The following is a 27562-nucleotide window of genomic DNA, read 5'->3' on the forward strand; positions in this document are numbered from 1 at the left end:
TGTACGTGCAAGTGTATGCGTGTCCTGGGTGCTTGTTAGCGCAAAGTCTGCTCTTAACATGAAGCACTTCGTTAGCAAGCTAACCATTTTACGCTGTAGAGCTACGGATTATAAAACCAGTTGACTGGAAGATAACGATGCTGCTTTCAAGACTTCTAGTAGGAAAGCTAGATTTTGCTTTTTTTTCAAGGGAAATTTTTTTAAGGGAAAATTATTCTGTGAAAAACGTGTGGGTTCTCAAGTGCTGACTTTGGCAGAAGGCAGCCCTTCCCAGGTGCAGGTTTGCTTGCGTGGCCCTGAGCAAGGAGTGACCAGCAAATCTGCGCTTTAAAATGAACCCGCAGTTTTCAATCAGCCAGCCATCTAGATGGGAACGTTTCTGTTCAATTTGAAAATGTCGTTCTTATTTCAAAGGGAAGATTTCATTTATGCGTCCATTTATATTTACAGAAAGGGATCTGGCAATGCTTTTGGGTATTGTGTAAATATTACAAAACTAATTAGGAGCTTTCAAGCCATACAAATACGCATTTCCTTTCCCCATGTTAGACTTGCAGCCTTTTCTTTCGTATTCAGGCTTCAAACTGCCTGAAGCTGGAAGAAAAAAAATGAATTCTTCACATTGGGCTGAGTCTTGCAGAGTGGTGAAAAACTGCCGTGGTGGCAAGGACTCTCAGCTGCTTTTCATCAGTTCAGAGTTTGACAGAGTGAGGGAAAATAGGGATGTACAAAGTGAAGGGCCCTTCCCTGAGGATAGCAGCAGGATTCTTGTTTTAACACCAAGCCTATTGGTTGCCATCTCTCTCCTCTGATTGCACGTTGCCCCATTTCTCAAAAGTCATCCTTCAAGGAACTGAGATTTGTTTTGAAAAATCCATGGCTGGAGTTACCCACAGGGAGAGAAAGGCATCAGAGAAGACTGTTGTGTAATACATTCAAAATGGGCAATTATGACCTGCCCAAATATAGTCCCTATATAGAGTGCGTGACAATAGCCTATTCTGCTGGTAATAAAAGTGGGCAGAGCCCCGCAGAGATCTCCATCACAGAGACAGCAACTTGCACAGCAAGGGCAGAATTGATTAAAAGACAAAACCCAAACGAGAACCAGCCCGTCCTTGGATGAGGGAGATGCTTGCCTGGACTTTGAGGGGTTACAAAAGGTCCAACTTTAGTTCCAGGTGTGCAGTGAGCGCAGAAGCAGACCCAGCTTTCCCATGGGCTTAGCTGGTACAATTGCTGACGGATTCCCTTGTGCTCCCCCCATTTTATAAGGTGACAGGGTGACGGAGCAGAGGGAAGCAGTGTCCTGACGAGTACCGCCCAAGCACCCCCAGGAAAGCACAGCTGTGTTGGTGACTCTGTCTTTGCCCAAATCTGCAGACAGGTCCCAGCTTCTGCAGCTGGGGGCTTTGGAAGTACCTGGTAGATGCTGAAGAATTGTTACGGCTACGCTCTTTTTTCATTACCAGGGGAGGATAACATTAGCGTGAACTCCCTAGTCATTTCACTTAGACTGAAATTAAAATCTTCATCTGCCTAATCGGAAATACCGTCCCCTGAAGTACATTTATGTTTGTGCTGAAACATCAGACTGCCAGTGAGTAATCTAAAATAGTCTGTGGTAGTGTGCACCAGGCAGGATGGGCGGGATTCACCTCAGCTAATTTTACCCATCCTTAATGTTGATGGCTGCGGCTGAGCCTCTTGGCTCAAAATTGCTCCCAGTGCAGGGGAGAGGCTTTCTTAAGGAGTTAAGTGTCTGCATTATTTCAGATGCCTACTTCAGTATGAAAGATGATTATTTCTCTCCACTCACACTTTAGGGGGTTCCTGGTTTTGTCACCGTGGCAGAAAAAGGAGTAGAGGGTAATGGCAGTTACTGTTGATGTCTGTGTTTAGTCACAAGGCCCATCCTTCTTACATATTTCCGTTGGTGTTTCCCACCCCTATACTCATGTAGCTTGTAGATGGGTAGTGTGCCAGCCACCTAAAGCTATGGGATGTTCTGACCAGCAGCTGCTCCTGTAGCTCCATCGTGGAGGACTTGTGCAGTTTCCTCTCCATGCAACATAAAGCCTAAGGTTGTACAAGCGTAGCACATGCGAGAACGCATAAATTGGGTTCAGTCCGCCACGTTTGTCTAGGTAGGTGTAGGAGGGAGTATCATGCACTTAGGAGGAGCTCAAGAAACCCCAATAAATTGCAATCCTGCCTTTGCTTGTTTAGATGAAGAGCCCATGGAATGTTGGTGAGGAAAGGGGTGTCTAGCAAGGGGTGCCAGAGGCCAGGTAGCTGCTGGTGGGTGTCAGGTACCTGCGTCTGAGTCAAGAGTGGAGGATCAGGAAGATGCATTTGAGGGCTTAGGTGAGATGGGGTTTTGCAAGAAATGGGGTCAGGAGGGTTTTGGGGAGCAGGATACTTGGTACTGATGATGATCACTCAAGAACAACTAGAAAGTATTGCAAGTTGGGATACAGGTATCTGAAGTAGTCAGAAAGTAAAAGCCTGTGTGTGAGGAATAAAGGGCTTAGGGAAGCTGGAGAGCAGCTCCAAACTACTACAGAAAAGGAGACAGGAAGGGCCTGGCCTAAGATGCTTCAGAAACATCTGATCAGATGAACATATTATGGTGGAGGAAGAAATTAATCCCAGATCGCAGTATACCACAGTTACCCTATAGGAAATTCTTGGTAATTAGCCCTTCTCTGAAGGCTTCATCAAATCAAAATACTATAGCTGAGTAAAGTCATGCAATGGGCATGGTAGGGGTAGTCTTCATTGTCCCATTCCATCCTTTCTACTTGGCTTCTTCAGCCTTTCTACAGGAAAGTGTCTTGGTGTGATGGTGCAGACGAAAAAATGCACATGGCTTGTCATTTAATGAGTAGTCCACTGGCAGTGCCTGTTTCTAGTCTTTTGTCTACTCAGTTCTGTAGAAGTTTTAAGACGCTGCCTTTAGGCATCTCAGTTACTTTCTAACAGATCTGACTATGTTAGCATATCTTGTATTGATGTTCAGCCTGACTTGTTCCATTTCCTGCTGTTAAATTAAAATTTCCTGAAACCACATACACAAGTTTAAACCTTACAGTCATGTAAGATATATGTGTCATTCAAGACATTCCAAATCTATTTCTATCTGGTTGCTCTAAATGATGAAGCAAGTCTTTATTACTAGGCTCTAGCTAAAATCCTGAGGTTGTGTCCATTAGAATCATAGAATCATTTAGGTTGGAAAAGACCGTTGGGATCATCGAGTCCAACCATCAACCCCACTCTACAAAGTTCTCCCTTACACCATATCCCTTAACACCACATCTAAATGAATCTTAAAGACATCCAGGGATGGTGACTCCACCACCTCCCTGGGCAGCCTATTCCAGTGTCTAACCACTCTTTCTGTGAAGAATTTTTTCCTAATGTCCAGCCTAAACCTACCCTGCTGCAGCTTGAAGCCATTCCCTCTTGTTCTGTCGCTAATTACCTGTGAGAAGAGACCCGCACCAACCTCTCTACAATGGCCTTTCAAGTAGTTGTAGAGAGTGATGAGGTCTCCCCTCAGCCTCCTCTTCCTCAAACTAAACGGTCCCAGCTCCTTCAATCGCTCCTCATCAGATTTATTCTCCAGGCCCTTCACCAGCTTCGTTGCCCTCCTCTGCACTCGCTTCAGCACCTCGATATCTCTCTCATATTGGGGTGCCCAGAACTGGACACAACACTCAAGGTGTGGCCTCACCAGTGCTGAGTACAGGGGGACAATCACCTCCCTCCTTCTGCTGGTCACACTGTGGCTTTCTTGGCCACCTGGGCACACTGCTGGCTCATGTTCAGCCGCTTGTCAATTAGAACCCCCAGGTTCTGCCAGGCAGCTCTCCAGCCTCACTGCCCCAAGCCTGTAGCGATGCATGGGGTTGTTGTGGCCCAAGTGCAGGACGTGGCACTTGGCCTTGTTGAAGCCAGTATAAAAGCCTAGGAACAATTTCTGCAAGCAAGGCTGGCCTTTCCTTTGCATATTCCTTTCAGGAATTTGGGCCAGGAAACTTTGGGACCAGAAGGGATGGTAAAACCCTGGATTATCATAATGGTTCAGTCAGACTTCAAAAAGTTGTCTCATTGCTCCACAGTCATCTCTTTGGTGGCTAATGCACTCACGTGTCCTGTCCATGTAAAAAAAATACTATGCTTTGACTTGGAGATTCAGCTAAATGATAAGGAAAATTAGGAAAACCTCCTTAGTCAAAATAATAAATACCTATGGTTTTGCCTTTAACGGTGCATCTTAAAAATATCATTTATGCAAATTGATTAGGGCATCAATTAAACTCAAGACAGTATCTCTAGGTTTGCTCAGTCCAGTGATAGAATATGTGTCTCACCCGTTCTACCTGCTTTTTCTTTTCTGTCTCTTTGGAAGGTGTCGCTGAGGTGACCCGTAGCTGAGGGGTAAGCACAGCTCCGTCATCCCTGTCTGCGTGCAAGGGCAGTATTTCCTGGGGGAAACAGTACCCCCCTGATCTTGATAGGAACAGGGAGCTCCCATCTTCATCCTGTGGGAATATGGGTGGAGAGGAGCCAAGTACATTGTTGAACCTGATTTGTCATGGGGACAGTGAAGTGTCACTAGGAGAATCGGCCCTTCCTTCTCTCAGGTTGCACTACAGCAGGCAGGTGCTTACGCTGTAGCAGATGCTAGTGCTGGTGGTGGTATAAATAGCAAATAGATGGTAAATTGAGGCCTGTTTAATGACTGTTCATGGTGTGAAACAGCTGAGGGATCAGAGGGCTCTTTCCCTGGAGTGGCGAGCACCTGCAGCCTGCCCCTTTACCTGGCACTTCACGGCTGTGTTGATCCGGAGCGTGTAGCATTTCACAAGCAAGGCAAAAAAAACCCAGATCATGATGTCCTGCTTGGATGCCTAAACAACCTCCTCCGTGTACCTACAAATCGGCGTGTGCACATGTTTCCCTGTGAAAGAGCGTATCGTCACGTCGCCTGATGCATGCCCCTTTCACACAGAGGCGTGGAGGAGCACTGAAGTTACACAAAAGGCAGGAGATCTTGATGAGAGGTGACCTGGGAGGTGGACATAGAAATGTGAGGTGAATAAGAAAAGGCTGGAGTTAAATGCGAGTGGCTGAAAGGAAATTGGCGAGATGTTTTGGAGCTCTACATTGTTCGTCTGAACTGTGGAAAATAACCAAGGTTTTCAGCTCTGTATTTAGGGTTGCCAGATCATAATCCCTCCCACCTACCCTCCTGCGTCTGTGCAGCCCAGTCTAGATGTGACAGAGCCCAAATGGGCTGCTACTGCCCATCCGGTCCCCCCCACCCCTTATTACTTCCTAAATCCAGCTCATTTTTTTCTGTAGAAAATACTGCATGCAATTTTCTGCCTGTCCAGACAAATACAAAGGTTGTGTGAAATGGGAGGAAGGAATAGGATGGCTGTGCAGCCAGGTAACCCTCATCCAAGGGGGAACATGTGCCATACTGACAGGCAGAAATGGTGGAACAAAAGCCCCTTTGGCCAGTCAGAAAACCTGCACCGATCAAGTCGTCTAACAGGTGGTACCAAAATTGGAGGACAAGTGCACTGTGCCCATCACAGCCCTTAGCCTCCATCACCTAGGCTGCCTGCGGGACCTTTCTGTGCTCCCTTCTCACTCTTGTACTTGGGTTTTCTCCCACGGAAAGCAAGGGTCGGATGACCCCCTGTGCCGTCGGGTGGCACTGAGCATTGCCGTCACTGGCTGGTTCTGCCAGTAGCTGGGACTGGCCTTTCTTGAGGGCCAAAGAGAAGCTCGTAGTTCAGTCTTACACAGCACTTCAAGAACAATGGTATTTATTGCAGTCAGCACATAGTTGAACATGCCACCAAAGGGCCATGCTGATGGGGAGGTCATAGTCAAAACGTGTAGCATGTGCAGACTCGGGGAAATCTGTGGTGTGGCGTGGCATAATGAATTTTGGGCTGGCTGAGGTGTTGTTTCCCATTTTACTTGCATCAGTAACTGCATTAGCTTCTTAGCATTGCTAGCACTAGTTAGATTTTTTGGTTTTTAATTCAAGAATTCTGTAAAAATAGAAGCTACTGCAGAGGAGAGATTTGAAGGCCTTCCTCGTGGGGTGTCGAGGAAAATTCATCATGTATAAGGGACCAGCAAGGAGAGAAAGCTTGGAGAGGTTTTTAAGTTAAACTTTCAAGTAGATGGGTGTGATATTGTGCTATAGCATTCGTAGCTGCACAGCCTTATTGGTCTAAAGTTTCTTTAGGAAAGTAAGGTTTGTAGGCAGAGAACGTAAAGAAGGAGTTGACTGCCAAAAAGCTGGGTTTTTTTACTGCACCAGTTAGTCTGGTGAAAAACAGAGTGTCTTCCAGCAAGTTTTGCTTTGCTTATGGATTTCATTAGACAGCTTGTGTGGCAAGGATGGATGAGCATGAACTCAGTGCTCCATCCATTGGTTTTATGCATATTAAAGATATACTGGAGAATGAAAGGTATTACCTCTATTGTAAACTTTTACCAGGAGCTGGAAATGTGATTCTTTCTATAATACCCAAAATCCCTACCAAAGATCAGATAATTTAAGCGTCCTATTGGTTATTTTGTTGCCTTTCTCCATTATTCCTGTTTCTAGAGGCTGAACATCCCCCCTGCCCCTGTCTAAGAGCGTGCTCTGGATATGCCAACGCACTCCACATGCAGGGAGGTCATTCTTACAGTGGCACAGCTTTTGACATCAATCCTGTCTACCTCAGATCATCTCAAGATAACCTAGTCTTCTGCACAGTTAATCTAGGCAATTAAAGTCTTGTTTTCTCACTTCAGCATAAGCTATGCTAAGGATTTGGTTTGCTTAAAATGAGAGTTTTGCTGTCAAGTACACCGTGCATCTGAATTACGTATTCACAGCTCACAAAACCATCAGTCACTGGAGTGATGGAAGGCTCTTAGTCTTCCACAGTCCCTTCCCTGTGGCATTTTCAAAGCACATTTCAGTGTCATAAAAAGCTAACACATCTCAGCATCACAGGGAAGTTGGGAAAGGGTAGTATTCTTAGCAGAATAGTTATGAAGAAAAAATGGGCTAAGATAGAAATTTCTGCAGACCACTTCACTCCAGCTCCTAGCTTTAATTTCTGTTCTGTGTTCACTTGGTATGATGGAATCCAAGGAAATGAGTGTATAACAGGTATTATAAATAAGAAGTAGTGGTGAACTGCCTCCACATCCCACACAGAGCTGCAGAACGAGGCCCTGAGTTGGTATTTTGGCCTCTTCTCCAACACAGTGATGGAGATTTGTGAGCAAGGCAGTCTTTGAGTTACTGAGAATAATCACTCGTCTGCCCCTGAGCCAGGCTGCAGAGAGTCACCCAGCCAGGGGCAGGCTTCAGGGTGACTTTTACAGTCATCGATACCATGACTGAACGTGTATCCACATCCTAACACCTCTATGCTGTGTCAGGTAACCCACTATCACCATCATCAGCAGAGATTGTTAGGACGGTATGGGAAGTGCTTCAGAACCAAGAAAGGTCTTCACATATGTGCGTGTATATATATATCTGTGTGTGTTTGTCTGTGTCTGTGTGTGTATATGTATGCTCATATAAACACACGTTACTTGAGGAACACAGGGAGACATCACTTCCCAGGACTATGCGCTTACTGTGCTGGAGCCTGAAACAAGTCTTGCTTTAAAACCTTTTGAAAGGAATAACAGTTTGGTTATAGAAGTGTTCCCAAGACATCACAGTCAGAGAACAGGTGAATAATTGTGTCCTGAATCAAGGCTAAATGAATAATTTCGCAAACCTAACAATGTGTTCACAGTTTGCAACACTCTGTTTTTCTCTTGTCTCCATGAGTGTGCGTGAGTGCCTTCTGGAGATGCCACAAGGGCTCAAATTGTTCTGCCAAGGTCCTGTGGGATGGTACCCAGGGAAGCTCTTCCTGGAGCTGGATCCTGAGAAGGGTCTGACCCAACCCTGAAGTCTCCTTTTGCAGGGAGTCAGCCAGCCCTTTGGGATGGGGTATGGCTTGGGTAAGGCTGGATCCACTTAACTCTTTTCTTGGCACGTTGAGGAGGTGTTGAGATGGCTTTGGGATGAGTTTCAAGCAAACACGTTGCCTTTTTTTAAGGGAAATGGTGCTGGGTGGCCTTGTGCTGGGAAGGGCACTTTGGCTCTTCTGCACCCATTCTGGCCTGAGCCCCACCGTGGGTACTGGTTGCCAGCACAGGTAGGGACAAAGCACAGCATTAAAATGCTCCCTTTAATCAGGGGCAAGGGCAGTGTGCAGAAACAAACAACTAAGAAGATGGAGCTGGTTTGGGGATTAGGGCGAATGGGCAGAAGAGCTTCATATCTCTCTGGCCCCAGTACCGCAGAGCCAACAAAACTTTCCTTGTGTTCCTTTCATCAGTAACTCGTGTTATTCAACACTTATCTTGAGTTAACTTCTCCCAAAAGCCACTGGTGGCTCTGCCTTTCTGCTCCCCTCTCCTTCCAAAGCTCTCTGTTTTAATTTGTTTGCATACTAAAGCTAGCAGCTGATAAGAAAAAGCATGTTCCTGCGGCTGGCTGTTGGCTCCTAGGGCAGGTGACTGCCCTCACCTCCTGCCTGGCAGCTGCAGATAATACTCCGGAAAGTGTTTTCTGCACTTCCAGGGTAGCAGAGAGATGATGATAGCTTTGCTCAGTCTCCCAGCTCTTTTCCCGCTAGTAGGAGCAGATGCTCCTTGCATTGAGGGAAATCACGGGAACAGCGGGGAGGTCCCTGCAGCCCCCTAAAACAGGCTCTTGGGGGACAGAGCGCCTTGTGCTCTCCTCGCAGCACACTTGCTGCAGATGTCTGGCTTCCAAACATCTGCACTTATTTCCTCCCACCATCCTTGACTTTACCACCTCCTTCTCCTGCCCGCCCCCGGCTGTTAGAAAGCAGTGGCCTCTGGAAAGCATCGCCTTGCTTAATTCTCCAGTGGGAAGTGGTTGAAGGTGACTTTTCTGGAGGGAAGAAGACTTGCTGCTTGAATCGCTGTGCTTTTCTTAGATGGGTATTCACTTACGTGTCTTTAATTTTTTTGAAACAGAACATCAGTAATCACTTTATGTTCTTAAAGTAAAGGCTATACATAATGAAGCTTTGATGAAGCTTTCATGTACAATTACGGATGATAAGTGAAATAATTCGTAGACCTAACTTTTTTTTTTCCAGATAGTTAAGGTATGCTGTAGAATTTTGTTGGTTGATTAACATTTGGATAGCACTGTAAGTATCTGGCACATTATGAAAGCGAAATTTTGTCGTTAATAATAAATCAGCAGCTCTAACCAGGGTTTGTTACATGTTTTGGGTGAATACTGGCCCCATTGAAGTCAGGGAGAATTTTACCATTAACTTCAATAAAATCAGAGTTTCGTCCTCCAATTGTAAAGGACCTTTAACAGCCACTTATAATCTTGTCAAAAACTCTGTTTGAGTGAAACTAATCCCATAGGGCTTTTATTAACACAGAATGATGGTGGAGGAGGGAAGCTTTTAAATGCTTCTGCTGCAAAGAACTGCAGTTTGAGCAGTGCTCGTGCTGTGACAGAAAAATCCTGGTTTGGAGACTGTCTGTAGCTGAGATAACTGTGCTGCAGTGAGCACAGCGAGATCGTTCTGGAGTAACCGTATTACAAGGATTAGGCAAAGGCTGTTTCATAGATGCATGCCAAGGCCTCCTTTCTCTTCTTCCAATAAATGCAAACTGGGAGTAATTTTGTTATAATCAGCTGTGTAAACTAGGGTATGCAAAGGGTACCTAAGCATTCACACAATGTTAAAAGCCAAAGTGTGCAAATATCACCCCAGGTGATATTTGAAGGAACAGACCCAGGTATCAATTTCTTTTTGACTGCTGGAGCTATGATGTGAATATACCGTTTGTGCTCTGCACCTAGGAGCAAATCTGTATGCAGTGACCCATGCTTCCAGCCCCCAGAGTGTGAGAGGTGGCTGCCGTGCTGCTTTTTGTTTCTGCATGTCGTAGAAAACACAGGCTCTTTGAACAAGGAGTCAATTTAGTGACTGTTTTTCAGGTCCTCTCACAGTAATGAAAAACAGCTCCTGCTGGGCAGAAAGCACTCTGCAGAAAGCCAGGGTGGTGGCATTTATGTGGTGTATCAGAACCCATAGTCAAGTCTTCTGTGGTGTTGCCCATTACAAGACGCTTCACAAGCCTCAGCTAATGCCCACTTTCTAAGAATCAGAATCATGGAATGGTTTGGGTTGGAAGGGACCTTAAAGATCACCTAGTTCCAACCCCCCTGTCATGGGCAGGGACACCTCCCACTAGACCAGGCTGCTCAAAGAGGTAGCTAGGAGAGAGTTCACTGAGCATTTTAAATTTACATAAGAGGCACAGCTACATACTTTGAAGAGCAGCGTGTAACAAATAGGCATAGCCAGTTCATTTGTTCAAGATGGCCAGATGAGGAGTGACCCTAGGATGGAGGCGCAGGAAAAGGAAAGAAGCATGTAGGTGTCATTGATAACGAGCAAAAGGAACTTCTTCATCCAAAGAATTCATGTTAATGAAAGGAAAGGCCGTACCCAAGCGCATTTGCAGCTGCTAAACTCGATTCTCCGTACCCCTGGGCTAGACCCAGAAGACTGCACCAGGCACCACCCTTTGAAGGGATGTGCCGCCTTTTGCTGGATGAGGAATTCAGAGGGGGCACGGGAGTAGCCATGGTACCGCCAGGGTCTTTGCGGCTTCTGAGGCAAGTAGTGGCAGCCAGGTGCCCTCCAGCCTTATGTGCTACCCTTCCATTTACGACAGGCAAAAATAATTTCTGGAGGGACTTAATTGAAGTCCACCAGGTCACAGTCTCACTGCACCTCATCTTCACTTCTCCTCCACATTTACAGCTGAGGAATGTCTACAGCTTTCCTCATTACACGCAAGGGTTGTTTCCAGAGGTGCAGGTGGCAATCATAGGACAATTCATAGGACAATCAGATGAAACAGAAGGTCTTATTCATAATTCTGCGTTGAGCCTTCCTTCACTTCCTGATTCCACAGCTCTTGGTAAGATGGATGTAGGGATCCCCTCTGATGTTTGCAGATGACAAGTATGTGTATTAAAATGTTGTCAAGCTGCAGCCTTTGAAACAACATACTTGCACTGTTAGTAGACAGAGAGACAGGAGAGGGACTGCAGTAAAACACACCAGCTTTCTTAGGGCACTTGGAGTAAAGTTTCTGAATTTATCAAGAAAATTAAATTTGCAATACTTAGTACAGAAAATATAACGATGCATTGAGGGATGGCAGCCTTGCTTTCAAGTACCCATTAGAGTGATTTTTATGAAAAGGATGCAGATTCTGGGCCAGATGCTACTAGAACCAGCTTGTTAAATTCATCCATGTAGCACTCTCAGTGACTGTGGCTTTGCTGGCTTTGGTGCCCAAGGGCAGTCTCCACTGCAGACAACTGTATTTTAGTGATTTAAAAATGTCTTTTACTAAAATAAAGTCCAAGATCAGTTTTGCCTAAGGGCAGGTATCTCAGGCCTAAGTAATTTATTTTCTATATTATAGACTTCCTGTATATTCCTAACAAATAATACATTATCTTTGTTCTGAACTGGATTTTCTTTTTCTTTTGCTTTATATGGTGTATTACCTTTATATTTTCTATTACTGTTTGCCTTTTTCCCCTCCCTGTTTCCCAGCTCATCCTCATGATACGATCTCTAGCCAACAACACTATTGCATTTCTCTGTGCTTATTTTGCCATTTCCAGTTATTGGTAAAGCTCCAGAATTTCTGTTTGTTGGCAGAGAGCGGAGCTGTTTCCCCCAATTTATTGTCCATGTAGCTGGAGTGCCCCGGCAAGGCATCATTGTGTTGTATTGAATTGGACTGGCTGAATGCTGTGCCATCTGCACACGGACAGATTGTTACCCTTTACGATCCCTTTGGATAGAAGTTCTTGTAGCAACAATATTCACTTTGGTGTGCTAATATGAAGAGGTGAGTATGTATAGCCAGGGAGTATGGCTATGTGCGGCTGTTGTGATAGGAAAGGGTATTTTTGCATTCTGGTGGTGGGGTATTGTGGATTTCTTTGCAGATTTTTGCCCCCCAGGCAGCAGTTTGGTGAGGAACCAGGCTGTCCTCCGGCACAGCCCTGCGTCACCCCAGCACCGGGCACTCTGTGGGGCTTTGGCTATCTCTGGTCTGTCGCCTCTGAGGCAGAAGAGCAGCATAAAACAAGAAAGGCACAAGGGCATTCGTAATGTAAAATGAGATTTGCATCCTCACTATCCTGAGCAAACCATCTGCATTATGCAAATAGCAAAATGGCCTAATCAAAACCAGATTCTCATTGTGCTATGTGCTGCGTGCACCTAGAAATGTAAGCTTTGGCTCTCTTGATATATTTGACAGCAATATAACTGATAGCGCGCTGCTCAGAAATTTACCTCAGACTTCTCTTTGTGTTCAGCTTGATGTGTCAGTCATACAGAACATCCATGGGATACGTCTATTTCCACTGTAGCTCAAGAATTTCAACTTAGTGGCAAGGCGGGCCAGGATAGAATTGCTTCCCCCCGCAATACAGTGGGGGAAAATAACCCTGTTGTTTTTTTCCTGACAAGGTCCCCGGGTAATTCACAGTATGTTGAACTGAAATAGACTGCCCTCATACCGTGCGATTTCCACAGAAACAAACTGCAGTGCTATATAAAGTCGTATGTATAAATATGTCATTGACTTTATATATGACTTCATATATAGATATAAATATTTCCATATACATTTATTTAAAATATTTATTTTTATGCATTTAAGTAGTCACATCTATCTATAAAGTCAGTGCTTCTTTAGGTCTGTAACAGTGCTGTACTCAGGCCTCAAAATTCCTAGTCCAGTTGCAGTACCTGCAGAAATCAGATAAGAGTAAGATGCATGGCAGAAGCTCCAGCACAGGAGTTCCTTCACGTACGAATAGGAAAGATAGATCTTCCTGGAACAGCTTGCATAAATAAAATCAGTTCACGTGTCTTAGCATTACTAGATAAGGCCTACAGCATGCACACACAGTGGTCCACCTGGCTTAACTCGCATTCAGTTTAACTGGGGGTTGCTGTGATTTCAACAGGAGCGAGGAGCCTTCAGGAGAAGCTTGCTTGTGTCAGCACTCATGTATTGCAGTGAGAGGCCTAAAGGGAAGGCGCCAAGAAAATATAATGATGTGTTTTCTTTTTACTCCCTCACAGATTGACCATCTCTGCTGAATGTCCCATGCAGCTTGAAGATTTCCCCATGGATGCACATGCCTGCCCATTAAAATTTGGAAGCTGTAAGTTCTCTTCTGAAATAAGAGCTGGGAAAACACGTTGTTATCTGTCGTTTCAGGTTCCGCCGCCGTGTCTTGTACGAATCATTCGCCCTTTCCCCACCCTTTCCCTTTTAACATTGCTCATTAGCCCCCCGCCCCGGTCTGCCGCCCCTGCTGCTGCCCTGCTGCTCGTTTGTGGCGCTTTGTCTGGCGCTGCTGCTTTTCAGCTCATGCTGGCATGCTCGGTGATAAACGGTGAGGTGACGGGTGGTATGTCTTAGAGATGCACATCAAGCCTAACAGCCACTGTGAGATGGGGCAGTAGATGCAGACAGCTAAGTTGATAACTTGGCTTTACATTTGTAGAAAAATGGAGCTTTCATTGGACAGTGTCAGGTTGATGTGCTGGTGTGGTATTTACGTGAATCAGACTGCAGTGCAATATCTCTACATGGCATATATTAAAAGAGATCTAGAATATTACAAGAGGAAACATCATTCCATTTGGCTTTAATAAATCCAGTCCTGTATCTTGTTACATGATGCTGTATACACATGTATTTATATATACGCGCACATTATTCTAAACTGTATGGTGAATGATGCTTTTTCCTCAATTCCAAGCCTCTAATCCGCCACACTGGTGCCTTGCCAGAAGCCTACTTTAAAAATAACCTCAGGGGATCAGATGGTTATATTTAAATACAAAGCTCTTAATTAAAGTACAGATGAGGCTACTACAGTAGACAATTTTTATTTTGGTAATCAAATCAGAGGTTCCAGGTGCAATCAGTGTCTCTGAAGACTTTTGAAAATTACCAGGCAAGGCATTTTGCTCGTCCCTGAAGCCACCTAACTTAGCATTTTTCAGTGTTTTTTCATTCGTATCAATTTAGCGTCACTAATCCTAGCAAGATTAAGCTTTGCCTTTATCATCTGTATCTGCTCTGGTTTAATACTGGTTGTGCATTGTCTTCTAGTGATCGCACTAAGAAGAAAAAACACTTCTTTTGTGTTTACAGTAACCATTACCAAATTACCAAATTTAAGATGAACTGTTTTCCCTTCCCTTTTCCAATCCAGGTAGACCCAGTTTCATCTGAATAGCCAGCAGTATTTTACAAGGTCACTGAAGGTTCAAGTGTGTCTGTTTACTTTTTTACAGCAAAGTCAATATAAATCTGAAGATCCATACACCTTTACACTCAACTTAAATATATATGCATTATATTTCATTCTCAACTTAAAAATGGGAAAACATCTCACAGGAAACTCATTGTTTGTATATAGGGCTAAACAAAAGCTACTGCAAGGAATTAAGATGAAAAAGAAAAATAAGTTGTCCTTCCTGGTATTACATATTCTTTACTGTGTTGATAGATAAAGTTGAAGTCACACCTGTTGGTCTCTAGTGCAGATTATGGAACTGGGGTGTTGGATAGTTTGATGAAGTCTTGCAAAATATGCAATATAAAACTAAAAGAAACATATTTAAACAAAGAGCCTGATGCAGCAGAGATCTGAAGCTCAGGCTTAAAGTTAAGTGGATGCTTCAATGCATTAGTAGATGAGGTGCAGTAAGATACAGGCTCTAACTCTCCAACCAAAAAAAAAACCCCAAAAATATGCAAGTGCAGGAGATGACACTACTAGGTAAGCTACAAACGCTTAGGAGGAGTATACAGTCTTCAATAGCATTAGAAAAAAAACACCAATCTGTCTGAATGCAATTACATGTTCTGCTAGAGCAAAATGTTTTACATATTAATCACCTATTAGCACACAGGTGATTTTAAGCAGGGGTAAAACCAACACTGAAAAGTCATATTTTAGGCATGTGAGGGCTGAATACAGTTTTAGTTCATACTCTCTGTCACACTCAGTATACAATCCTGGAGTATATTTTATAAGCTACTACCAGTCACTGTTAAGTTCTTCCACAATGCATAGACATGGAGCCATTTGGCCTGTGCTAGTCCACATTGGTAGCCTCTGCAGAAAGTAAATATATAGGAACAAGCTATAGACAATCTTTCAGCCTTGGGAATATCTGTGTTACTGATCTGACAGCTTATTAGTAATTTATTGGCCTTTAATACGCAGATGTTTGCACAAGTAGCAGACAGTAAATCAGGGTTTATTGAATTAGCCCAGACGTGTTTTAGGAGAATACAATATTTATACCCTATTTACAGCAGTACGGGTTTGCATTAAGTCATCTTCAGGCTTGGAGCACGACAAGGCCTGCAGGGGTATATTATACACAAGCACATGCCCTTTCGTCTTCAGCTTTCCTCCCTGTCTTTCCCCAAAGGGTTTCTTTTTAATGGTCTTCTTTCCAAGAAAGATTTTGCAAAGCCTCAAGGAATAGCATCAAAGTAAATGTTAAACACATTATCAGTAGAGCTGGGAGGGTGGAGAAGAGATGAGCGCTAACTGGTCACAGGATGGAGAGAGCAGGGCAGTGAAACAAAGCAGCCGGGGCACGGGTGGATCGGCAGCAGAAGGGATGCCAAGAAGCGATCGGTGCCACATCAGAGGCAGGAGCAGGTTATTATTTTTCTGGCTGCGTGAGCATCCACCGCACTTGCTATAATTCAGCAAGCAAAAGGGAAAAAAACCCGTGACATTTCCTTCAGTAGTAAAAAGAAGGAACGTTAATCTTGCTCACAGAAATAAAGGTAGATGTAAAAGATAAATTCTTCTGTCCCGTTTGACTGATTTCTTGCTGTATTAGAATTGTTGGAGATTTTATGAGCCTAGGCAGCATTATATGTAGCAACAGAGTATTTTGTAGAAATAATTAAAAGCAAGGTCGAATATGGGAAAAGGGATATAAAGTTACATGCGCACACCACCAGCCTAGATACCTGCCGGGAAGGTCAAATGCCAACTACAGAAGTAATACTTCTAATGCCTATGGCACGTCATGAAAAGCTATGCTGGCGGGAGGACAGAACTTCAAGGATCGTTTCGAATAAACTGAAGAGAGCAGGTTTAGTTGTCCTCCTCTTAAGTATGACGCCCCAGTGCTCAGGGATGGCAAGATCAGGTGGATCTGCTCCAGGAGGTGCCTGTACGTGGGTACTCTCCCTCTGGGCTTCCACCCCTGCTAGCAATAAGGCCACCTGTAAAAATTATCCTGCAGAAATCTCATGTAGAGGTAAAAGGGGGCTGGGGATGGTGCATGAGTGCAGGCTCTCGGGTTTCTGCAAACAGGCTCCGCTGCCTTTGAATCAGGGACACTCGGTGGAGATGGCCATGGCAGTCTGTTATCTCACGGTAGCATGGGAAGGATTCTGGTTTCTTCCATGGCCAAGCTTAAAATAATCTTCCTGTTGCAATTCTAGTGCTGACCCGTACTCTAAATAAATTTGCTGGTCAAACAGGATCTGATGAAATTTCCTGATGCCAGCCAGCTAGTTTTGCTAGCAGCGTCTTAGCCTATGAAATTCCTCCTTACCCCCAAGCTATTTCTGGTGTGGGGAGGAGGCATTAGATAAGACAGCAAGGACATTAAAGCTAGGAAGCTTTAATGTTTCACCTCTTCCCCTGATAGGCCTTAAGAGTACATTAAAAGTATCGTTTAGTACAGTTTGCAAACACCCATGTGTCACTGGGTAGGTAAGCATCATTATCTCTAGGGCAGCTGAGGCAGAGAAGTTAATTGACTTTCCGTAAGGCCACACAGCAAATCAATGTCAGAAAAAGGATTAGACTCAACTTCTTTGGTTGGAGAGACAGATGTCTAATCCACTAGACCATGAAGGCCTCTGCCCAGGCAACTGACTTAACTCCTAAATCTTATTTTACTCATGCGTTAATTATATCAGTTTTACCTAGCTCACAGGGTTCCCTGAAGATGAATTAGTTAATGGCTATTAGTGGACGTTAACCAGTGCTTTGACAATGTCAAATACTGTAAGGTGGAGTCTATTTATGGCAACCGTCTCTTGAAGGCATGGTGTCTGAGTACATGTAGTTATCAGATCTTGTATTGTGGAACAGATAAATGCATGAATCTGCTGCCCACTAGTCACTCGGCTGCAAAAAAACCCTACTATTTTTAGGTTAAGTAGAGAGTCTAATGAATATTCTGAAAATAATGAGATCCCCTAGCTCACGAGCAGAGTTAAAAACAGGCCTGGTGTTTATTCCTGATGAGTTTAGTTCGACCATGAAGATAGCAAAGGTTGATCACTGTAGATCACAAAAGGGAGCTTGCCGACTGTTTGTGAGAAAACAGCACTAAGTACAATTTGTAGCGTCTGAAGAAAGTAGTTAACACGGTTTATGTACGTGTTCCTTTTTAACATCTCACACTGAGTCATGGTGTCTGCTGTGGTCTTTGATAAAGGAAAGTGCACAGGCTATTTCTGTAGCAGAAGACATGCTCAAATTATTTTCCTCTAAGAAAGCTGCTGAAGTCAGAGTAATGGGGAGATGGTAACTTCACTGATATACCAGGAGTTTATTGCAACACTTAACACTAAGGCACTCACTGTTCACAAACTATCTGCACCTGTAGCTGCTGTGAAATTTCTCCAAAAAAAGTATTTTAAGAAAATTCCCCTGATAGTGACGTTTCCCTATAATGCTGAGAATTAGCAGAGATAGCACTGAGGTGAAGGCACCTACAGGGGTCTTCTTGATTTTGTCCTTCTCCCCATTATCACCTGTGAAGCTACAGGAGAACTGCAGGTGTGGAGGGAGAACTTCAAAACAGAGTCCTTCTAAACAGACTCTAATCTGGTTTAGTAAAATGTTATAAAGAATGTATTCAGCCTGTCAAAACCTGTGGGTAAAAGTCTTGTATAAGAATATAACTAAATGAATAATAAATAAAGGCATATGTTAATTTTAGGAGATGTTGAAAAGGGAAAATGTCTCTTTGGTAGGTTTTCTTGGGTTGCTCCCAGGGAGAGCTGGAACTGCAGTCTCACACGAAGAGGCAGAGCTTTTCTGTTACTCCTCTCTATCAGCTGGTCAGAAGAGGCTCCCGAGTCCATTCCTCAGGGCGGAGACAGGCAGCATGGCTTGTTGACTTTGCTGCAAAGTGTTAATGCCTTCTTCATGAAAGGGCATGTGAAAAGAGCCAGGGAGGTCCTCTGTAAAATGCTGAGCAGCCAAGCTCAAGACTAAGTTGTGATTTTGCAATTTAAGGCAAAAGCCAGTTAATACGGAAATGATAGGTTTGGTCTTTATGCAGGGTATAGAAGTTTTACTTGAAGTCAAGGGAGGCATGTCGCTTGCTCATGTAATGTCTTCTCTGACATTCTCCTAAGGTTTATCACAGCTTACATAGACACTTCCATTGCAATGGACACTGAATGACCTAAATAAGGAGAAGCTAGGTGAATACTAAAATTCAGTATTTCTAAGATGTTTAATATATTTCTCTGCTCCCTTCTCCCGCTACATGTTACCACCAGTTACCAACCACCACTATGGTTGGAATTCTACTTCCCTAATTTTCAGCTGTTCAGAAGCTCTGCCTCCAGACATGCTGAAAGAGGTGCTTGTGGTGGCATCAGATAGGCAGTCTAGACAACAACTTGGGCCAGGGTTGTAATTTTACTTAAGTTTAGCTAGTAAAGCATAGGCATCTAGCCTGAACTAGTTTTCCATACAACCCTTAAGAATGAGTGGAGGACATGGAGACCATCTAATGGTATTGCTTCTAGTTTCCTTGAAATTGTGGACACATGACTAGTCATGGGGCTGTGTTGTTTAAAAAAATCAGTCTTTTAGTTTAGAAGTTCGTAATACACAGATTATTGACTGAAACATACTAAAAAACTCATGGGGATTCACTAGAGCCATGAGGCTTCACTAGACTCCCCCAAATCTGCTGCTGCTTTTACCTCTTTCTGGGATGTGGAAATGCTCTGCTGCAGAATGTTGGTTCGGCCCATATCAAAAGCCTTGCATCCACAGCAAAGCCTTGGAAAATGGACAGGATGGATCTGCGACAATTTTAGATAGATAAATATGTCACAGTTAGCTATCTAGATTTCCTTTATGGCCACTAAAAAAAAATAAGTACCTCTGTAGTGCAGTCCATTAGAACTATTTTTGATACTTGCCTAAGGATGAGATGAATCATATTTTAGACATTCCTAGCAATTTTTCTGCCAATACTAGCTCAGATTTAGATAAGTGTATTGTACCCTGGTCAGAGTAACTTAGAAGTTCATTTTTCTCTACAGCACGAGTTGAGAAATACATATTTTCTGTTGTACTTTGTTCAGAAAGTTCAGAATCTACTTAGAAATTAAAACATAGGGTCTTGGGCCTGGACTGCGTGGTGCCCGTTTCTGTGGCAGCTACTGTTGTGGGACCCCAGTCTGCCTCAGAACGTGCAAATGAATTCCGCCCTAACTTCTCACTCATCTGGTAGGTTTCCCATAGAAGTGATGCCTTTTAGTGTGACAAAAAGGAAAAAGGCCCTTTCTAAAAGCTCCCTAAAATTATCAGATGGGTCAGTTTTTCTTCACCCGTTACAATGACCCACATTAGGACTTTCCAGAAGAGGCTGGAGAAACTGTGCTAGTATCGTCTTTAAGTTTTGCAGTTGCTGTCGTTAATTAACTTTTCAAAGGCTTTGTCACGTATACATAGTTACTGTTTGCACTGAGATAATTTTAAAAATGCATTAAAAACACAGCATTTGCTACCATCCAGTCCTCTGGCTGTCCAATTGCTTCCTTGTGAAACACTGCCCAGCTCTGGGTGAGTCATTTCTTACTTCTGGTCACCCCCCCTTCAGAAGCCAATGCGGTTTTCCCCCCTTAGGTTCATAACAGAGCATACAAGGGAGGTATCCGTGAGGAGTGCGTCCCAGGGGGTCTGGTAGCAGCATTTGTGGCCACTGCAGAAAGCCCCTTGAGTGGCCACGGCCAACAGCCTGCGCACCGCCTGCCCGGGGAGCAGCATCCTCATGGGGAGGTGGCCCATGGGCATCAGGCTTTTCATCCAGGAAGAGCTCAACTGGTGGCATTCTCAAGCTCAAGAAAAGCAAAGTTCAGGCAGGAGAAGGAGTTGGTGTGGAGATACCCAGCGGTGGTGTTTTTCGTCTCGCCTGAAAGAGGTCTAGACACAATTGTGGCGGAGTGGCGTGGAGATTCAGGTGCTTTGCTGATGATACAAACACTCTGGAGACTTCAGCCTAAATTTAAAGGCTGTGCAACTGCCTGATTACAGGAAAACAGTGGTTCGATTTGAATTGTCAGCAGTAGAACACAACGTGCAGAGACTCTGTGCTTAATGTGCTCAAGCTTTCAAATGGCCCTTGGGTGCAAACCTGCAAAGACATTGCTGGGCCCGTCATGCCCCAAAAGGCACAGCGAGGGCTTACGTTTGCCAGCTGTGGATCACAGGTTTATGCCACTGGTAAATGGGAAGTTATTTGTAAATGGGACAAGTGGGTAAATACTGCTCCACTGCTTTACAAGCCAGGTTTTTAATGGCTGTTATTTTCTAAGGTGGCTGTTTCCATGGCTTGTAAGCATTTCTCATAAACGTTTCAGAAATCATTCTCATGATGCTGGTGTGAGGTTGGTAGGTCTCTGCCGCCTGCATTTTGCAGGTGGGGATAAAGGAGGCAAAGAGCAATTACAGTCTCTTCTGAGCAAAGATAGAGTGGTTCATTACCTGCTTTTATTGCCTCTGTCATTATGGGTCCCTAGGTTCAATTAGAGCCTCCCAGTACTACTGCAGTACATTAATGACAAAATGACTTGCCTAGGGTTTTTTTTGAGGGGGAGGGGGAAGCTGCAAGACACTGCTGAAACTTGGATTTGAGTTTCCAGTCTGGCAGCTCCTTCATGACACCTCAGTCTCTGGTGGGCCAGGGACCCCTGCCTCTACATTGCCAGATCCCACATTAGCCTCCTCCCCTACACAGAGAGCCAAGTTAGCCCAAGCCGTGACCTAGCACGGCTGCAGTCGCAGTTCTGCAAGCTTCTTCAAAGGAAACAGTCCTTTCGTCTTGTCTCCCATGAAGAAACATGAGGGAAGGAGGAGTGGGTAGAAGGAAAGCCTTGAAGGGCCTTCGATTTTTCCCCCATTCCCACATCATACCCACTGAAAGCCTTCTCACGGCCAGCCTGTGCCAGCAGCTAGACGTTTTGCTGAAAGCATCCCAGCGGTAAAACCGTCCTCAAAGCTGGGATTCCTCCCTCCTAAATTTATATTTCTGCAGGGTAAATATATACAGCTGGGCTGATCACTCTCACCCTCTTACAGTCGGGAAAGAAGCAGATATTTTTAGGCGCAGGTTAATCTCCTCCTAAAGTAGATGACTAAAATAGGTCAGCCGATGGCTGCAGATAAGGAGATGTTTTACTTGCAGACGGGAAAGATGAGACTGTCCGCGCCTTTCGGCCTGGGTCTCCGTGACTGGAAGGGGCTGGTCCCCAAAGGGGGGACATGGGCATTAGCCCTGTGACAGACAGCAGGCGAAATGGCAGTGCCTCTGGTAAGCAGCAGCTCACCTCAGAGGGGCTCCTTGTACCCACCATGAGGCTGGGCAGTTTGAAACGGCGGCCTCGGGAGGTTTTGTCCCCTTCTCTTAATTACGGGGCTGCCCCACGTCCCACGGCAGGCATCTATAATCCATCTTCTGAGTGCACCGCTGGCGTAGGGAATAAGTTCTAGCGATTGCCATCTCAGAGCAGTATTAAAGTGTTTGAATAATAATATTTCAGCCTGCTATCTCTACATACCTATTGATTACACATTCGCACGGTGTTATTAATGTAGCAGTACTTCTGAGATTTGTAAATGCCTTCATTAAGGGACTGGTTTCAGAAACAAAGGTATATATTTAGTTCCACAAGTAGTCCCAATCACTCTTGGCTGCTTTCAGGTCATACTGATTTATAAGTGAGGATGCTTTGAATGGTAAGCTCAGCAGACAGGCTAACTCTGATGGGTGAGTTCCTGAATTCCTGGTGCCACTCAAGTGGGTGGGAAGAACATCTGTTGATTACGATGAGGTCACGGTTTCATTCTGTGATGCTAGATGTGGCCAAAAATACCATGTTTGCGAAGGCGCGCTCCACAGCAAGATCAAATGGAGTATTTCCTAAAATTCGCTCTGCATTTCTCAAACTCCAGCGATACTCCTGGAAAGCCGGTTGCATTAGCTTTGCCGGTATTTGCGAGCGGCAGCTTGCAAAATGAGTGGACCACTGCAATCAAGATTGCTTAGAGAGTAAGGTACTATGCAAAGTGAGTAATGGTCTCAGTCACACTTTGGAGAATACTTTTGTTTGCCTTGACAAAAGTAAATTAAATCTCTAGCATCTTCCTCATGACCATGCTGTTTTTTCTAATGAAGCAGTTAATATAGCTGCCTAATACTGCGGTTGCAAATGCAAAGTTCATTAAATGTTAGTACAGCGCTCAGACTGGCCGACTGATTTGGAATTACCATACGCCTGGCCTACAAAGACCAACATAGGGTCAGGAAAGTCCCAGGATATTTCAGATTTTTAAATGTCATCCCAGCACATCCTACTGCTCTGTTGCTCTAGGCCTCTTGCAGTGGATATTTATACTGTCCGTAGCAGAAAAAAAAAAGAAAGCATCAGAGGCTGGAATAACAGATTGTGTCATGTTCCCTGGGAAAAGCAATTGTGTAGACACCATTAAATGTGGTGTAAAATCAATTCTCAGATTAGTTCTAGACCGAGACAGCTACCACTAGATCTGAAAATAAAGCAAGAAGCTGCATTATAAATACTGACTGCAACGAGAGGAAGAAATGGGAAGAGGCAAAAAAAGGAAGGCGTCACCTGCTCGCTAACGTCAGCTCTCAGATGGGAGCAGGAACTTTGGGAAGATGACCTGGTGCTGCCTGGCACCTGGGAGCACCTGGATGTGTAACAGCCCCGCAGCAGACCCTGTTTAGTCACCGCTTTCACTCAGCTCGTGGCAGGCATCCCACAATGTGTCTGTTGCCATTTGAGGTGCTCCAGGCTGCCCAATGGGAAAACTTTTTCTTTGCTGTTTGGTTTTTGGTTTTTTTTTTCTTTTTTTCTGAGTGCAGCCTGAGGACCTGCTACCCCAGGACACACAGCTCTATTCCGTGTGCCGTGCACGGTTTTTAATCCAGATGCCTTTACTGTCAGATTTCCCAGCAAGGAGTCAGTCCTAGTCACAGCGGTCCCAGTGCTTGGGGAATAGATGCACCGCTCTGATGTCTCCCCCGTGGCCACTTGGGCGAGCAGGATGGGGCAGGGACGAGCTGACGCTGTCACCGGTGATACCGCCTGCGTGGTGGCAAATATGCACACCTCTTTAAGGGGCATCGCTCAAAGTGCCGTGCTGTCTCCACAATCATCCTTGAGAGACACTCTGTATTACTCTGCACATCTCCTAGCTCAGGGCTCTTTCTAAACGGTGTAATAGCATCCCGTGAAGGTACTGTGTCTGAGTGAATTATCAGGACAACTGTTCGTTAGTATTTGTGTTACATTCATCATTGCTATGACTGTGATTTAGTGTACCATCATGCAAGTAATCAATTTATTGTATTAAAGCAGTCAGCAGCCTTGCCTAAGCTAATCATGAATCACACCTCCAAAATCACAAAGTTGCTTTCAGGCAAAATCCTAAGGGTTTTTTTTTCCTTTGCTTTGTATTTTTGAGCTCTGAGTTGGGTCACGTTTAGAGTTTTCCCCCATGAACTGGAACTTGTAAAATTAAGCAGGGCCTTCCACCTGTCACTTGCTTTGAAAAGCCAAAGAAAATGGCTTTTACAAAACTGTGTGTCTCAAAATGAATTTCACAGGCATCTTCAGTTCTGTATGTCTCACCACCTCGTGGGCACAGTCTGTGCTTCCATTTCATTTCCAAGCCATAGACACTTCTATCACATTCCTATTCCCACCTTTTCCTGAGGTGACTTACAAATTACATTCTGAAACAGAGTCATTTTGACCTAACTTAGGGCTTTATATTTTTTTAGTAATGATCAGTATAGCATATTAGTGTTGCTTAGTAATGAAGTCTCTCGAGACCTGTCTGGCACATTTTTCAGAACATCCTATTCCATTCCATGCAGAATGTGACAACAAGATCAAATAAAACTGTGTATCGGGAAAACATATAAAATACTGCCTATGTTACCCAATTATATTTTTATTCTAACTTCAGGAAAGACAGAAATTATCATTTTAGTAATGCGGAACTTCCTACTGCCTGTTTCACAGCCAATGGTGTCCTGTTGTCTTATGTCATCAGTTTTAATACACAAATTGTTTCAATTCCATGAATAATTTTTTCCTTGGATGTTGTCCATTGTCCCATCTACATGACACTGTGCCATTACAAAAAAGTTTCATTCTGAGCATTTAATTTCTACTCACATCTGGCACTGTGTCCCATTTTGAGCTCCCCCATACAAGAATAATACGGACTTGGGTGGAGTGAGTCCGTCACAGGGCGATAAAGATCATTTAAGGACTGGAACATCTTTCATATGAGGAGAGGCTGAGAGAGCTGGGACTGTTCAGCCTGGAGAAGACAAAGCTCAGGGAGACCTTATCGATCTGTATTAATACCTGATGGGAGGGAATGAAGAAGAGGGAGACAGGCACTGCTCAGTGATACCCAGAGACAGGACAAGAGGCACTGGGCACAAATTGAACAACGTTAAATTCCATCTGAACACAAGAAACATGTTTTTTCTCTGAGGGTGACCAGTCACTGTAGCAGGTTGGCCATAGAGGTTGTGAAGTCTCCATCTGTGGAGATATTCAAAACCTGACTGGACGTGGGCCTGGAAAACCTGCTTTTGGTGTCCCTGCTTGAGCAGGGGATGGGAGTGGATGATCTCCAGAGGTGTCTTCCAGCCCCAACCGTTCTATGATTCTGTGTGATGCTAATTTGTAATCCCGTGTATTTATACACGTCATTTCTTGTCCATGGCACATATTTAAAAGCATGCGTGCTGTTTATCCATATGCTGTAAGCTCATGCCAGTTTACATGATCAGTCTTAATTCTGATTATTTCAGGTCCCTAAAGTAATTTCCATGACCCTCAAATTCTCCCAAGAACAGCAGAATTCATCATGCTATAGCGAAGTCTTCATTTTAGGCTTTTAGTCATTGAATGTGTGAATACATTTCTCTTAGTATTTAGATTGCTATTTTACTTTAATAACTTACTGTTATATAAAAAGCTATTTCCCCCTAGACCCAGTCCATGCATATTTAGTACCATGTCTTGCTATTTTTATATTTAAAATTACGTTTTTACTAGATCTCTTTTCCACTAGTTCATCCTATAGGGTGATCTCATTTGTGCATCGGTTCATTCTTATCAACTCAATTTAATGAGAAATTCCAATTACAGAGCTCAAATCTGGCCTCAGTTGCAGAGACGCAACCGTTGACAGACGCTTTGTAATGGGTTAAAAAGTATTCATGCACAAACCAGAAGAAACCCAGCCTGCCTCTTAGAATTCAAGCTGGTGCATGATGGCTTGGTAGCAGCACTGGTTTACTGCCTGCAGAAGTCTTAGAGAAGCTGTAAATCTGGATCTCTACTGAGTTGTATAACAGCCTCTAAGTGAGTCAAATACATTAATGGGTAGATGGGATAGAAAGACAGAGATTTGTATGCGTATTCAGATTGTAATTAGAGCTTCTGAAAAAGCTGACAATTTATGCACATCTTTCACAATCAACAGGCTTTGATGGGGATTAGCACTACTCCCAAGACTAGGCAGTCTGATGAACCTGTGGCATGTATTAAATACCATGATGATAAAGGCTAGGGCTGTAGCTGCACAATTGTAATGAATAAAATAGAAAACAAGCCAAAACTTATCTTGCTACAGTATATTTTTAAGTGAATTCAGCCTCCGACTAGCATAATTCTGAAAGAAAAGTTTCAGCCGTGGCTTGTGGATAAACGGTTTGTTTAATTGTGGAATACGATTGAAGCATGCAGGGTGGGCACCCATACACACAGATCCCACATTTCACAAGATCCCTTCACTTAATTACGCAGGCACTTCTTTTATGGCTTCCTGTGAGGTCTGTAAAAGGATTTGGGCGGTGTTTTGCAGAGAGATTCTTTTTTCCTAAATTATTTTATGCCCTGTCTTGCAGATATGAAAACCTATTGGCAGACGTCAGTGTTGATTTTTTTTCAGGGGTTATAGTTTCAAAAAATCAGTCCTCGAAATGCATCCGGGTCCCATGGACTCAAAAGTTTGGCCTTAGCCATCCACGTTTGGGTTTTTTTGAAAAATACTTTTTTTTTTCCGTCTTTTTGTTTTTTCTTGGAGTGTATTCCAGTGTGGAGGGGAAAGAAAGGGGAGAAGGGAGACTGTCTGTCAGTAGCCACAGGTGCCACCTCTGCCCTGTGGTGGGGGCAGTGGCAGGAGAAGGCTCCTTGCTTGTGGGCTCCTTGTTGACCGTCCGGGAGGATGCTGCACTGCTCACGCTGGTTCATTCACAAATGAAAACATGAAAGACAGGGCACCCCTCAGCGCCAAGGTGAATGGCAGGGATCCTCCAGGTCTTAGCAGCTGCCTGCTCTGCTTTGTCAGACTTCGGCTTTATGTATTTCCTCCCTTGGGCTGTGGCCGCTCCCCTGCCCTCTCTTCACTGGCGTAAGAAAGACTGTGTCGTGCTTTCCTTGCCAGACATACGAGAGTAGGAAGAGGGTGGGAGGAGAGCAAGGGAGATCTTCACCCTTTTTATATTGTGTGGTGTGTGTTGGACATTAGAAGGTAGAAGAAATGGATGTGCGCATCGATAAACAGATAGGAGAAGAAATTACTTATTTCATCATTTTGGTTGGCGATAAGCCTGCAGCCATTTATCAAATGTCCACTAGAAATAAATGTCTGTTGTCACTTTCTCACTTTTAATAACATTATACCTCTCTCTAATTTTAGCTGTTCATCTCAACTGCTACCTTTTTTTTTTCTCTTTTTGAAAGAGTGAGCTTAGAAGAGAAAGAATGATTTAACTAGGCTTCCTCCTTTCTTTGGCAAGCCAGCAAAATTAATGTGAAGGAGACACCAAATTAGTTATTTGGATTCATAAAAACAGAAGAAACCCACTTGCTTAAAGTAGAATAAATGCTAGGCAGTCTCACTTGGGTTTTCAGTGGCTTTGAATTTGAGTTTGCTTTTACAGCAACACCAGCAGCATTCTCCCAGCTTGCTAACCCAAAGCTTCTGCTACATTTTTCT

General features: G+C 44.1%; 1 protein-coding gene across 6 annotated transcripts in view; it reads left to right on the plus strand.

Moving 5' to 3' along the window:
• GABRA5 (gamma-aminobutyric acid type A receptor subunit alpha5) overlaps window positions 1-27562 on the plus strand; it is a 58903-nt gene that overhangs the window by 17394 nt on the left and 13947 nt on the right. For all 6 annotated transcript variants that reach the window (XM_063340083.1, XM_063340076.1, XM_063340111.1 and 3 more), the window contains one exon: window positions 13281-13363. In XM_063340083.1, the coding sequence (XP_063196153.1) occupies window positions 13281-13363 (83 nt within the window). The remainder of the gene's footprint in view (window positions 1-13280; window positions 13364-27562) is intronic.

Source organism: Chroicocephalus ridibundus, chromosome 1, assembly GCF_963924245.1.
Source record: "Chroicocephalus ridibundus chromosome 1, bChrRid1.1, whole genome shotgun sequence".
In the NCBI taxonomy this organism is placed as follows: Eukaryota; Metazoa; Chordata; class Aves; order Charadriiformes; family Laridae; genus Chroicocephalus; species Chroicocephalus ridibundus.